This window comes from Moschus berezovskii, chromosome 6 (assembly GCF_049115385.1).
Source record: "Moschus berezovskii isolate FMDL1 chromosome 6, NW_MosBer_1.0, whole genome shotgun sequence".
Lineage (NCBI taxonomy): Eukaryota > Metazoa > Chordata > Mammalia > Artiodactyla > Moschidae > Moschus > Moschus berezovskii.
Window position 1 is genome coordinate 9146380 of NC_142465.1, and position 15156 is coordinate 9161535.

At 35.7% G+C, this 15156-nt stretch overlaps 1 protein-coding gene across 5 annotated transcripts in view; it reads right to left on the bottom strand.

The window, feature by feature from the left end:
- Window positions 1-483: 483 nt before the first annotated feature.
- NAP1L1 (nucleosome assembly protein 1 like 1) overlaps window positions 484-15156 on the bottom strand; it is a 39460-nt gene continuing 24787 nt past the window's right edge. For 3 of the 5 annotated variants that reach the window (XR_016037545.1, XR_016037543.1, XR_016037546.1), the window contains 11 exons: window positions 10542-10683; window positions 10219-10299; window positions 9409-9537; window positions 8161-8232; window positions 7238-7377; window positions 6651-6796; window positions 6537-6556; window positions 5153-5275; window positions 4357-4386; window positions 3795-4122; window positions 484-2826 (listed from right to left, as the gene is read on the bottom strand). Coding sequence is in view for 1 of the 5 variants with exons in the window: in XM_055396427.2 (XP_055252402.1) it covers window positions 2791-2826; window positions 3795-3845; window positions 4357-4386; window positions 5153-5275; window positions 6537-6556; window positions 6651-6796; window positions 7238-7377; window positions 8161-8232; window positions 9409-9537; window positions 10219-10299; window positions 10542-10683 (970 nt within the window). In the remaining 4 variants the exon portion in view is untranslated. The remainder of the gene's footprint in view (window positions 2827-3794; window positions 4123-4356; window positions 4387-5152; window positions 5276-6536; window positions 6557-6650; window positions 6797-7237; window positions 7378-8160; window positions 8233-9408; window positions 9538-10218; window positions 10300-10541; window positions 10684-15156) is intronic. The other 2 variants (XR_016037544.1, XM_055396427.2) reach the window with 2 other exon arrangements.

Sequence of the window (15156 nt, forward strand, 5' to 3'; positions counted from 1 at the left end):
GTAACTTCCAGAGAGCCATGTTAAACTAAAAACTAATCAATTTATGGAACTGTTGTTCTCTGTTTATTACCATACTTGAGTAACCATAAAGATAGAAAAAATCTTAAGTATATTACTTCGGAGGTATTCCTCTGGGATTTTACCATTTCTAGAAAGAAATGAGAGAACTTTTTGGTAGTCACAGCCTGGACTAGAGAAAACTATAAACTGAAAATGTAAAGACAGAATTCGAAGGGCCTCAAGAACATCTGTAGTAACGGAGAGTATAATCTGCAGAACATGAAATTCCTTCCTTTCTAGTCTTCCAGTAACAAACTCCACTTAGCAGGGCTTGGGAGGTTACTCTTAAAATTATACATTTTACAGGCCATCATGGCCTAAGCACAGAATAGCCTACTCAAAATATCTCCACTCTTCTTAAAAAATAAAAAAGTATATATACCCATTCTTTTTTCAAAAACAACCCAAAATATCACCAGTACATTTTATAAAATTAAATGCAAATTTTATTAAGGATTTCAAATTACACGTCAAATTTCTAAAATGGAATAGAACCATTTTGAAACTGGACAGGCGGTATTGATGAACACTGATATCCATTGAAACACCAACTTTATTTAAAAAATAAAAAAGTTCCTCTGCAGACCATATTCCCCCCTGATATAACAAGAAATAGTTATCTATCTCTTCACTTTGGCAACAGCTATTTCCTAAAGGAATGATTTGGCTGCTACTTTTAAGTTCATTAAAAATGGGATTCTATCTTCATATTAAAATTTTTTAGTTCCGAAAAAGCTGTGTTCAGATGAGTTATGGGTACAAAAAGAAAAGATCAGTGCAGAATGTCTAATTAAAACAAGCAAAATCATTTTGAAAATAAAGAGGAAAAGCAGAAGGTGTTTTCATGGCATTTTCTATAAACTACTGCAATTGGTTAAGGATTTCCAGTAGTTAATTAAACTTTCAGGAGGAATGGATAGTACTATACAAGTAACAAAATGTGTTTATATTCTAAGACCTTAATACTAAATTTTTAAAACAGAAACTTTAAATCACCTCTAAAAATGAACCCAATGTAATTTTATTAAAACCAGGAATTCTAGGCTTTCCTATAATTATAACCCAATTAGTCTGCTCTGTCAAACCTTTAATATTCATCCCCCAAAATAACAGTATTTAGCCTGAGGTATTTTAAATGTGGCTCTACAGTCCCTAATTTAATGGTATTTCCCCCCTCTATCAATGGTCTTATTTCCACTTTAGTCCCATAACGTCTATAGTATTTACTACAATATAGTCAGAAATTAAAGTAGCTGGAAAAAATCCCAGGACCCCTTGAAACAGCTGCTCATCACCTACTGCTGTCGAAACAGGAGCCACACAAAGATCAAGTGTTGCCTGACTGGATCCAGAATAAAGGTACTTAAACTTGGTTACCAGTTTAACTATTCGTATCAAGCCTTGGTATAATTAAGATGCTAAATATCACATACTTATGGTACAACAGGTCCAAAGTTTTGAGCTTTTAATGCAACTGAGAAACATTTCATAAAATGTTTAACTTAATATGCCTTAACACATCTGTGAGGTAGTTAAGTCAACAGTACTACCCATTTTAATACACAGTAAACAAAAGGCAAGGGAAAATAAATGACACTTTAAGTGGTAAGAATTAGAATTAACTGTAGAGGCTTGGGGCCGTCAGTCTAGTTATACCAAAGGAAATGAAATTTAACCTTTCACTCTTTCTATGAAAACCATTAAATCTTTATGAATTTTCTTTTTTTTTAATACTTTATTATTAGTAGATATAGTAGTACCTCTTCCAAATTTGGCACCCTTTTCTTCAGTAATACGGTAAACTGGGTACATAATTTAAGCTAGGCCTCTGCTTCTACCTGAATTAGTACAAAATTAAGACATTATCTTTTGAGAACTAAAATTATATGACATTTTTATTTTAGGCTGCAAAAACAAAAATGAGCAAACAAACAAACAACAAAAAACTTGAAATAGGCTTGTCAAATGATGTAAATTCATCCTTTCCAGGGAAGCAGAAGGTAGATCCTACCACAAAGAAAAGATGCTTAATTAATGGAGGTTAAATTTTAAAAGTACAATTAAAATAAAAATAATGAGGCATAACTTCTGAAAATACTAGGTTTTATTCACCTCCCTAAGATAACCAATAACATACTATTAGTTAATAAGCTTTTCTTATAGTAACTAATGTCACTTGACATTCAAAAACCTGTTAATCTAAATTATCAGGTGTAGTCTTACTGGAAATTCTTAACCATATACTTGTATTGACAAGTTTTGCTTTTTAAACGATGAATTGTCTTAATGCAAGTCATTGTATTTCTGTAACAAAGTAATGAAAGGCACAGCTCTTGCAAGCAAACTTAAACCCATTCAACCAGCTAAAAAAATACTTTGGTTCTTCAGGAAAAAAACTTAGCAAGACAAAAAAATCTGGTTCATTTCACAGTTCTGTTCATTTTCATAGCTTTACTCTAACAGTTACACAATAAAAATACTCCAAGAAGAACCAAATTATATGGCAATGGACGAACATGCGTGAGAGATTCTGTGCATTCGATGCAGCTGGCAGAAAAACTAGTTAAAATGCTAAGTAGAACAAATTTGGTCTTTAAAATATCAGCTCCTTTCCTTTAAAAAAAACTTCTGAGTCTACCAAGAAAATACAAAAACATAAGGCTGTAAGTAAATAATAGCTGTGTTTAGGCTATTACAGTGCAGGTTTCCTCAAGGCCACACACATCCTGCTCACTGCTGCTTGCACTCTGCTGGATTTTGATCCTTCTGTTAAAGGAAAACAACAAGTCAATCTTTTTCTATCTGCTTCAGTTAATTTTTCAATAATAATTATTTTATTTATCACATTTTCTCACTGTTCTGTCAAATTTTTGCCAAACTTTTAAAAAATGATATAGTAATTATAGCAAATTATTCATTCAAATATTAGTCACAAAAATGCTAAAACAAAGTCCTGATTTTACACTGTACAATGAACTCCATAAAGTGAAACACATTAAAGTATAATATTAAAATAGCCAAACAAATTATCTTGTCATATTACCAATTGTTTCTGCCTTTCAAAAATACTAATTTCATTCATATTTAGCTGTTAAGACCAATTCAGACATGTTAGAATATTTGATTTTTTAACTACCCTCTCTTACCTGATGACTAGGTTTTAGTCTTCTGGGTATTTTATAGCATAAGTAAATGAATAAAGGCATTAAAGAGAAACTGCAAGTTTCAAGTGAACCCTAGTAATAAACCCAGCATTTTGTAGAAGACAAAGTCCTTTACTAACCCTGATTTGACAACTTCCTAGGACTAGGAAGACTAGACTCAGGTGTGTAGAAAAGAGGTGACTGGGAGAACCTAACAGCACTGCTCCCCCGTTTCTGTGCGCTCCTGCATTCTGATGATTTAAAAACTGTTTACAAGCTTTCCTTTGGAGAGAAAACATCCTGAACAACACCAAGCAAGAGTAATTTTGAATGCTTAAAAATGCCCAAGATAAGGCACCATTAAAATAGAATCCTAGGTGTATTTAGGCTGAAACTACGAAAAGTGTTAGGTCAGAACCAAAAATAAGTTTCTTAGGAAAGGTACATCGAAATTACACGTACTGTTGAAATGCCAGTGAGGAGAGATTTATTAAAGACTTTAATGGGCAAAAATAAACTTTATATTCAGAAACATCAACTCATATTTAAGCTGCCTTAAATTGAACAGAAAACAGCACCAATTTTGCTCACCTTTGGGTCATAGTCTGGATCATTTTCCTCATCTCCTTCTTCTTCCCCTTCCTATATTAAAGTTCAAAATGCATCCATGAAGTAGGTACACAGTAGGAAGAAATGGCTCATAATGTAGGGAGAATTTAATACAAGTTACTCTATAAGTCAACAGATTTTTCATGATTACAGAGTTTGGTGACAATGCAATTTAATTTGAAAGCTTCTAATATGAAAAATTTCCCAACACAACTTGAGACATCCAGACAGGTTTTATTGAAAAGATTTACTGCAGCCAACGTTGAAAAAGTTTACTGCAGCTTTTGACTTCTTCAAAGAGCTGATAACCCTGCAGCAGAACAGAATTATTTGAAATAAAAAAAGTGTTCTGAGTTTTGCAGTTTATTTATTGAAACCTCATACATACATTGCTTGGATGCAGAATTCTAAAACCACGTTTTTCCAAAAAATGTTTTTATCCCGTATCATGGAATAATGAATATACCAATGGAATACATAAGTCACTCAATTTGCTTCTCAATGTGTTAAACAGAGAATTATTTGCTCATTTGGTAAACATTACCTCATCCGCTTCTTCACCTTCTTCATCATACTAAAAAAGGGAAAAAAAGATGACGTTTGAATGAAGCTAACAAACATCTGAAAGTAGCATTTACTTAATATCCACCACTGTATCCACTAATGTCTAAAAAAAGGAAAAAATACTTCCATTTGGCAACTGATTAAAACAAGGACAATAGCTACATGAATCACCCAGCTCAGTGCCATGATCTAAATTTGACAACTTAAAAAATAAAAATAAAGAACACAGGGTAATCATGGGTAAACTGTGATCAGGTAACTATGACTGTAAATATTACCTGTCTGTTAAAAAAAAAAAAAAAAGGACCTAAAGCCTATTTGAATGATTGCCACTTAACAAGAAAGATGTCCAAAATATTGGAGAACAGCCTATTTTTACCTTAAATTGTTCCTTTGTATTTCTATGAATAAAAAGTCCATGCTTTCTAATAAAGATTTTTATCAGAATTCAAAAATGTCCAAGGTTATGATTTGTATGGTCAAAAACATGTAATGGATTTACAACACTAACCCAACATACTGAAGTTTTTACTATTTCAAAGTAGCCTTCCTAATAGTAGGAAAATAAAAACTACAATAAACCAAACACAAAGATTCTAAGAGAATCTGTTTAAAACAATTCAAAGAAGTTACTGAAAAGGATGTAAGTAATCAGCCTAATTTTGAATTATTCTGTCTTGCTTTTTAACAGCTCCATCTATTCATTAAACCTCTCACCAGTTCTGACTACCACACCCTCACCAAAGGATTTCACTGCACGATTCAGATTCACTCACATCATCGTCATCATCTTCAATAGCTTCTCCAGTAAAGTATAACACTGATCTTGGGATTATACGCTCACGTAAAAAGTGACCGATTTCAAAGTCTGCAGCGAGGATAGCTTCAGAATCATCATCCTGTTAAAAGAAAAACAGAAGCACAAAATGTAATAACTTACTAAATTTGGCATATGTGGGATTGCTCGGTTTAAATAATTCATAGAAACTCTCAACTTCACTTTAAACATTTAAAAGTATCTCATGTGTGCATGATCAAATAGTCATCTACCTGTGCCTTAGGTTTACAGGTTTTTAACAAAAAGAAAATGTTAGGAGGCCAGTGTGCCTACTCATCATTGCTTAGTTTCCTCTAGTTTAAAAGTTACAATAACAACTTTGCTATATGACCGCAATTTTCTTTTAAAGATATTATTGAAAACACCAAATGGAATAAAAGTAAGGATCTTAGGCTCTTATAAATAAAATTATGTATATGACACATAATATAGACCAGAGAGGATCACTTCACACTTCCTGAAAGAGACTTATCCAAGCAGCCGGGTAGTGCCAAATGTCATGAAGTTCTACTTGATAAAGAGTCAGTCAGTCTCGGATTACTACTTAATGGCAAAGTACAGCACAGAAATGCTGCTGACATTATTCACAATTAAAATTATTCCACAAGACTAAAGTTCCAATTCTGTGATACTAAACAATAAGTAAATATTCTGTGAAATCCTGAATGTGTATTTTTTATCCATCAACACAATCCACTCTAATAACAACAGAACATCAAAGGGTTAGGGGAGAAGACCTTCAAGGAAAAATTCTAATCGCAGACAGAGGTGTTCTATCCATAACTACTCAAGACTGTTTTTTGTTACCATCAATACTTGGTAATAGACTTAGGTCAAATTCAAAACATGGCTAGCCTACACGGCATGTATAGATTTCTTTAAGACTATTCCTTATTCCAGGCTGTATGCCAAGCACATTTCAGCTATATGATCACATACATAAAATAACCACATTTCTACTGGAATAATAACCACAGAAAGAAATCTAAGCAGAAAGTGGTTAGTGTTTTGTAAACAGTATAAATGACTTAATACACTCCATTTTCAATAAGGAAGAAAATAGTTTGAAAACCTGAATCCCTCACGTTAGTATCTGCAAGTCTCAAAAGAAAAGAAAATCTTTAGCCTCCCACCATTTCTCAGTGGAAGTAGCAAAAGCATTTTCAATGGAGTAATTTTTCAGATGTGTAAAGGTCCTCTCCTCTGAATTACAAGCCTCAGTACAAAATACTAGCGGCCACTTCCCCACTCCTCACATGTGAGAACCGGTCTTTTAATTATATATATAAAAAACAATTTAACAAATAAACAATTCAGCTTACCAGATCTCCACTCTCAGGAACTGCAAAATTGAGAAAAGAAATACAAATGAGTAAAAAGTTAAACAGAGCTTATAATAAAACAACCATAAATACTCAAAGTAAAACACTATTTACCTTCAGGAGGGGCAAAAAAATTAAAGAAAGAGTCATTAGAAACTGTTTTGGTCACAGTACGAACTGTCCCACGTCCCTTGTGTTTCTGTTTCTTCTTAATCGTTTTCAAAGTGACATTCTTCCCTTTTTTCCAATCTATCTGGCACCTTCCAAAACAAAGGGAAAAGAATGTCTTATCACAATTAACACATTTACTTTCAACTGTTGGAAAGCTGACATTTTTCTAAGTAAATGTTTTATTTTTTAACTTTAGAGGGGAAATTTGTGCTGCTTTCCGTAGCAGTATAGAGAGAAAAATTTTATTTCTAAAAAAGTTTTTTCAATAAATGTATTTATAATTACCACAAACTCACAATATAATACATTTAAATGTATACTCCTTTGAAAAAATATCTATTATGGTCCATAGAGAATCCTGCAAAAATGCTTAAGCCCTTCTCAGAAAACATTTTATTGAAATATTTGGATATAAACTATGTATGTATGTGTGGACCAAGCAGACACACTAGAAAATAATAAATATCACAAATCATAAGTAAAATAAAAATAGATGGAGTATTCTATTAAAGTAGTAAAATGAAACTCACCCTGTGCAACCCATAATTTCTGGTCCATCAAAAGAAAAGGGATCAGAATCATCTGGTTCTGACCTCATCCTATATGTCTTTGTCAACACTTCATTTGTGAAATATTCATTGGGTTCAAAGTGAAATTCTAAGACAAAACTCTTAAAAAAAAAAAATTAAATTAAATTTTTACATGATAAAATTTCAATGCTTTAGTAAATAAAGCTTAATGTATGATTTCTATAAACATAAAATTTTAAGTGACAAAGTCCTATTCTGGGAAAAAGTCATGTAAATCCCAAATTACCTTAAAGGCAAAATATGGCACCAAATAAACTGAGCAAAACTTAGTTCAGCTTACACTGTTCAGTAACATGTTTATGAAATCTGTTAGGTACAGCTGAACTATCTCTCCCTTCTTTCACCCATCTTCCCAGAGAGCACTTTCAATCTTAGACTGACAGAGAAAAGGCCCAACCTTAGCACATGTAATAGAAGAACCTACAAGCCCACAGGACCTTTGCCCATGCTTTCCATAATCCATGGTTTCAGGGAAAAGCTGTTGGCTGATCTCCCGTAATGAAGAAGTAAGAACCCTTTAACACCTTCTATTCTATTTACTTTCCAGACATGTGTTTTTTAATACAGAATAATCATTTTCTTATTCATGTTACTTTGCTGTTATTTTTAATACATTTTAAATTCAGTATCAAAAATGGACGATTTTTACAATCAGAGGGAGGAAAAGGAATAAATACAGCATCACAACTATCAACATGTGAACTTTAATTCTGACTAACAATTGAAAGTACCAAATACCATTTCCAATTTCTTCTCACTCCCTTGTCTAATTGTTGAATATCACCTTTCTTTAGAAAGTTCCATTGATCTATTTTGTAAACATCTAATGCTATAAATCTGGAAATATTTCAAGATTCTTTTACCATAGGTTGACCAGCATCTGAGAACTTCACTTTAATATCTTTCAAGTGCTTCAGAATAGGTTCATCATGTTCCTTTAAATTAAAAAGAAAAAAAGATCAAAACGAGTATCTAAATGGCATTTTAAGACTAGTGTTCTTCTACTGGACGATATGCATTTAACCAACTGAGACATTTTGTTGAAGTTTTATGTATAATCATGAACCTTAAGATTTATTCTCCAGGTTATGCCTTTATACTGAAGCTAATTTAAAAATGTTTCCTGATCATAATTGCTACAATTTCCAGCTGATTCTTGTTCCTTTACTACTTTGCTAAAAAACAGAAATGCAATAAGCTGTCACTGTTTTGAGATAGTTTCTTTTTCTTCACATTAACTTCCAACAATCACAACATAAGGTAACAAGTAATAATGCAGATGAAAGCGGTCCAAGAAATGATTCAGATTAGGAGAGGCAAAGTTTCCCGAAGGTGACATCTATATTGGTTTCCCACAGAAAAGGACAATTATTAAAACAGGTAAGTAAAGAACCTGCCTGTCAATGCAGGAGACACGAGAAGACTAAGGTTCAAGCCCTGGATCGGGAAGAATTCCCTGGAGCTAGGAAAGGTAACCCGCTCTAGTATTCTTGCCTGGAAAATTTCATGGACAGAGGAACCTGGTGGGCTACAGTCTATGGGGTCCCAAAGATTCAACTATAACTGGGCACGCACGCACGCACACACACACACACGTATGTTTACAGTGTTCTTTGATATTGCAAATATTCCTTGGAATAGTTTCAGATTGAAAAAGGTCTCTCTGGTCAGACAATCAAAACAACCCACCATACCCTCCATACTCTGCCTTCTAAAACCAAAAGGCACAGGGCTATGCGAGAATTACAGTGAAATGAGCAATTATGTAAGAAATTGTTTCATTATTTAATTTTTGGAAATGAATTATAATTTATTTGATTACATTAATCAAAGCTGCAATTCCCCTTCTACTAATAACAGCTCTTTCAAAAGAAAGCCATCATGGGAATTCCCTTGCAGTCCAGAGGTTAGGTTTCTGTGCTTCCATTGTCAAGGGCCCTGGTTTGATCCCTCATTGGGGAACTAAGATTCCCATAAACCTCGGAGCACTCTTTTCCCCTCAAAGGCAATCATTCTATAAAAGTCAACGATACAGAAACCAGTCATCACAGCCATTTAAATTCCACAGGCTTAGTCTTTGAGGTAAACTGGTGTTTTATGAATAAAATTACCTGAACCATATCACTGAGCAAGTCAACATTCTTAAAAACGGTCAACCAAAACTCAGGAATTCCCTTGGGATCTTCTTTTTCTTCATCCTTTTTCTCGTCTTCAATCTTGGCCTTTTCTTTTAGCTCCTCCTTAATAAAAGACAGCATTAATCAATGTTGGATACCTAGATTAGACATCTTGATAAAATATTTTACATTCAGGACCCAACAAACCTTCAACTGACTAATTCTAACATTCAGCCAAAGAAATTCTAGTCTAATTGTGTAAACACTGCTGTTACCCCCAGCAAACTTTTACTTCTCTAAATATTTACCACACCATATCCCTCCCAAAAGAAAGCTACCAGGACCATGAGCTGCAGAGAAAACAATTTTAGCTTCAATGGAAAAAAAAAGACTTAAGCCCAGTAAAGAGAAAAAGAAACATAAACCTTGTTTACTGCCTCACTCACTGGTGCTTTTAATCAAAATATATTCTTTTAATCAAGGTTAAAATATGAACACTGGAGAAATTAGATCACATAACAGGGTACTAGATCTGTGTCACAGCTCTGCCATCTATAAAGGTGGGCGGTCACTTAGAAGCCTCCACCTCCACTCGAAAAATAGGAACAATCCTTTTGTATGTTACCAGGAAATTTAAAGTAAATGTTTATATAAATCTATAAACCTTAAGTACTATAAAAATACAAGGAGAAAGTAAATTTGGGTATAGACAGTGCCAGGCTAACAGTGGCTCATCAGTACTCATATCCATCTCACAATAAAAGAAATATTCCCAAAGTATAAAAACATAAAGATAATACCAACCGAAATTTCATCTTCCTCATCTGGTTTCCATTCACATTCTTCTTCTGTAGGTTCATAAATGGCATTAATGATCTCAAATCGCTGAAACAATTAAAAAGAAAAAACTTGCATAAAAACTCTGGCAATCCAAGCTAAAAACTGTCTCTCATTAACACTCATAGATTTAATGACTTCATACCACAAGCTGAACTGTTATTACTGATAGTTTTCCCAATTATATTTAGTAACCATTTTGCTGAGAGGTCTAACAAAAGTTCGTTTATATTTCCAGAGCTTTATTATCTTCTTGAACTTTAGATAAATGAAGTATTAGGAAGCATTACCTTATCAAACAGAGGCTGATAAAGAACAGCATACTTTCTTTCAAGATCATGAACTTCCTCATAGAATTTGGCTTCTATCTGTGCACATTTAACTTGAAGGTTTTTGAGAGCATTCACTCGTCTTTTAACTACCCTAGGCAAGCTGAAAGGTTAGAAAATACCAGTTATACAGCATCACAGTAAAACACAAGTCACTTTTGTCATATTGAAACTGAAGCATAAAAGTTAGTGAATGACGCTCATAGTTAGCAACATGCATGCTCATTCATGTCCGATTCTTTGCGACCCCATGGACTGCAGCCTGCCAGGCTCCTCTGCCCACAGGACGGACTCTCCTGGCAAAAATACTGGAATGGGTGGTCATTTCCTCCTGAGGATCTTCCCAGCTCAGGGATTGAACCCGGATCTCCTGAATGGGCAGGCAGATTCTTTTACCACTAAGCCACCTGGGAAACCTTTAGTGAATGACAGGTTTCCTATTTGAAGCAAAAGGTACATTCAAATACAGACCTCATGACCATTAAGCATTTCAAAAGAGCAAATTTAACCAGGCAGAGTAAACTGATTAGAAAATGTAAGTTGTATCACAAATCCTCAGTCTTTCATTGTAATCAAACCTTAGCACTGAGCTTGTCAGTGCTGGTGTCTCAGGTGTAAAACACAGTCTACCTCATACGGTGAAAAAGTCATGAACTGACCATCCTGATAACCTGAATTATCTTTTAAAATATGGACAACTGAGGGAATTCCCTGGCAGTCCAGGGGTTAGGACTCTGAGCTTCCACTGCAGGGTACACAGGTTCGATCCCTGGTTGGGGAACTAAGATCCCACAAGCCATAAGGCATGCCAAAATAAGTGAATAAACACATATAAAATATGTACAATTGACCCTTGAACACAGGTTTGAGTCACTTATATGCAGACATTTTTTCAATAATAAATACTACAGTACTACACAGTGTGTGGCTGGTTGAATCGTGGAGATGGAGGAATCAGATACAAAGGGTGACTCTTTATATACTGTTACATACTATGCATTAAGTTATACACTGATTAGCTCCTTATTCAAGGATCAACTGCATATCTCACCTGTGTCTATTATTATTAGGGGAAAGGAGGGGACCATATCTCTTTCTGGAAAAAGAATGGTATCCTACAGCATTATCTTTTTTCTAGTCTCAATATTTAATTTGGAATTTGAAACTACATTAAATAAGTACATAGTATTTTATGAAGAGGGGAGGAGGATTTTTAAAACAGCAGCTTTCCTGAAGTATAATATAATTCATATGATCCATTATGGGACATAGATTTTTTTTTTTATTTAAAGAATATACACACCTAGTTTATGAGCCCCTCAAAAAATTACTAAACTTATGAATCCCTCTAACACCCAAAAAACATTCACTCTGGCAGTTTGTACAACACATCCAAAATCCAGGTTAGAATTTTCTGACATAACGAATGGCTCTAGAGACTGACATAGTGGGTGAAGTCAGTCAAACAGAAGGAGAAATATTATATGACATCCCTTACAGCAGAATCTGAAAAGAAATGACACAAATGAACACTTACAGAACAGAGTCACAAGAATGAACTTACGCTTGCCGGGAGGAAGGAAAGTATGAGGGGAAAGGCCAGTTAGCAAGTGTGGGATCGACACGCACACACAGCTAGACTTACAATGGAGAGCTAACAAGGGGATACTGTGCATCACAGGGAGCTCTACTCAATACTCTGTGGAGCCTGGAGGAGAGGGGAATCTGGGAGAGAATGGTACATGTATACGTATGGCCGAGTCCCTTGGCTGTCAACCTGAAACTGTCACAGGACAACCAACAACTCTCCAATAAAAAATCAAAACCAAAAAAAAAAAAAAATTCCTGCCATAGACATACTGTTGCAATCAAATTAATTCTCTTATTTAGCCATTTAAGGTAAGTAGAAAAAAAAACAAAAACCTGAAGTATCAAGTTTTCTTACAGTTGAAAGTAAAATGTTCTAGCTTTACCCTCAACTCCACATGTCAAAAAAAAAAAAATTTATGGAGCCAAGAAGGCTCCACAGCTCTGTATCTAACACACACACACAGACCGTGAGCAAATTCTGAGACACACACACACTCCCCAAGAAGGCTCTATATCTCTCTCACACACACACACACACCGTGAGCAAATTCTGAAACACACACACACCCGAGAAGGCTCCATAGCTCCATCTCTCTGACACACACACACCGTGAGCAAATTCTGAGACACACACCCCCCACCCAAGAAGGCTCTATATTTCTCTCTCTCACACACACACACACACACACACCCCGTGAGCAAATTCTGAAAAGACTGCAGGCTGCCTTTAACTGGTACAGTCAGGGTGAGCGGGCTGCAACTTCAAAGGCAGGGATGGGAGGTGGTGATAACCAGAGTAGGTAGGAGTGAGGACAAGTTGGAAGAACGCTTTTAAGTTCTACATCTGCCTTCAACGCTCATTGCCTGTTCCCGTCACCCTTCACAGAGCCCAGTTCTTAGGATAACAAAGAGCTGACAAAAGCTGGACTAGCTCCGAGCCCGTAAGCACTCACTCTTCCCCCTACTCCAATCCAGGAACAATGATCCCAACCAAAGTAGACTGCTTCCTCCCAAGAAAACTGTCTGGAATTGCCAGCCCACAGTCTGAGGTGACTGGAGCTCTCCTCAGGCTCATCCTGTCCCCTCTCTCTAAACCCCAGGAGACTGAGGTGACTGGAGCTCTCCTCAGGCTCATCCTGTCCCCTCTCTCTAAACCCCAGGAGACTGAGGTGACTGGAGCTCTCCTCAGGCTCATCCTGTCCCCTCTCTCTAAACCCCAGGAGACTGAGGTGACTGGAGCTCTCCTCAGGCTCATCCTGTCCCCTCTCTCTAAACCCCAGGAGACTGAGGTGACTGGAGCTCTGCTCAGGCTCATCCAGTCCTCTCTCTCTCTAAAACCCCAGGAGTCTGAGGTGACTGGAGCTCTCCTCAGGCTCATCCAGTCCCCTCTCTCTCTAAACCCTAGGGGTGCGAGGTGACTGGAGCTCTGCTCCTGCTCATCCTGTCCCCTCTCTCTAAACCCCAGGGGTCTGAGGTGACTGGAGCTCTGCTCAGGCTCATCCCGTCCACTCTCTCTAAACCCCATGAGACTGTCTAACCTCCATACCTCCCCCTCGATACTCACAGGAGTAACTGATATCGCCCAGTGAGCCAGAGAAATAAGCTCAGAATAACTAGACAGTTCCAGAGTACTACGAAAGAATGAAATATTTAGCGTCGAAGCATTATTAGACAGATTTAAACAAGAATGTAAATATATTTAAAGGGATGAAGGAGGTAGATACTATGAAACAAGACCAAGAATTCTAGAACAAGGTGGGAATACTAAGTATCAGAAACAGAGTAAAACAACAAACAAATAGGATAAACAACACAGGTTGAACTGAAGAAAAAAAAAAAATCCATGAGATTTAAAAGCTCTCAGACAGGCAGTGGTAAAGATAGAAAAGCTATAAGATATGGAGACATGATGATAAATGTTAACAACAGCTGAAAAAGAGCAGGGAGGTGGATTATCTGAAGAAATGAGTATAATAAATTTCTCAGAGTTAAAGAAATATGAAAATCCTTACTCAAAGCACTGAGACGTATAACTATCAAAGACAAAAGTACATTCTAAAGGTGTTAATGAAAAAAGCAAATCACCTATAAATGAAAAGTAATCAAAGTGACATCAGGCTTCAAAGGAAACATTAAGAATATACAATACAGAAGGAAAAAAATGAAGTGAATCTTTAAGATATTTAAGACTTTGAACCTAAAATTTTCAAATATGAAGACCAAGTAAAATTTCAGATATGAAGGTAAAATAAAAATTGCCTATGAGGCTTCCAGAAATATGCCACAGACACTCATATTCACTCAAAATAATTTTGAGGAAGTAAAAAAAAAAATCCAGGAGATGTCACATAAGGTATGGGTGAATTAAAAATTGGTAAAATTTACTATTGCCTAGAAGGAAAAAAAAACAGAAGCCTACAGGAAATACATTATTGGTGAATTTAAGAGATCAATAAGGGTAAACAAAGCTATTAGATTATAAGCCATTTTACTGTAATAAGAGAGAGATAAATTAAGTGAATGAAGAAGTTTTACACGTCCATCCCAGAAACTGATAAAGCAATTAACCAATAAGCAGAAATAAAGAGAATCTGAACAGTACAACTAATATGCCTAAGCTATTGACTCTGGCATATAGATCTTCACACTTAACATACCCATCCGTTCTGTTCCGTCGCTCAGTCGTGTCTGACTCTTTGCGACCCCGTGGACTATAGCCTACCAGGCTTCTCCGTCCATGGGATTCTCCAGGCAAGAATACTGGAGTGGGTTACCGTTTCCTTCTCCAGGGGATCTTCCCAACCCAGGGATCGAACCTGGGTCTCCCTCATTGAAGGCAGACACTTTAACCTCTGAGCCACCAGGGAAGCCCTAACATACCCATAACATTTATAAAAGCTTTCATAGACTAAACATGCAATCAAGAAACTGGAAAGAGGAATAGAGCAAACCCAAATAAGGAAATAATGTTAAAGGCAAGGGAATA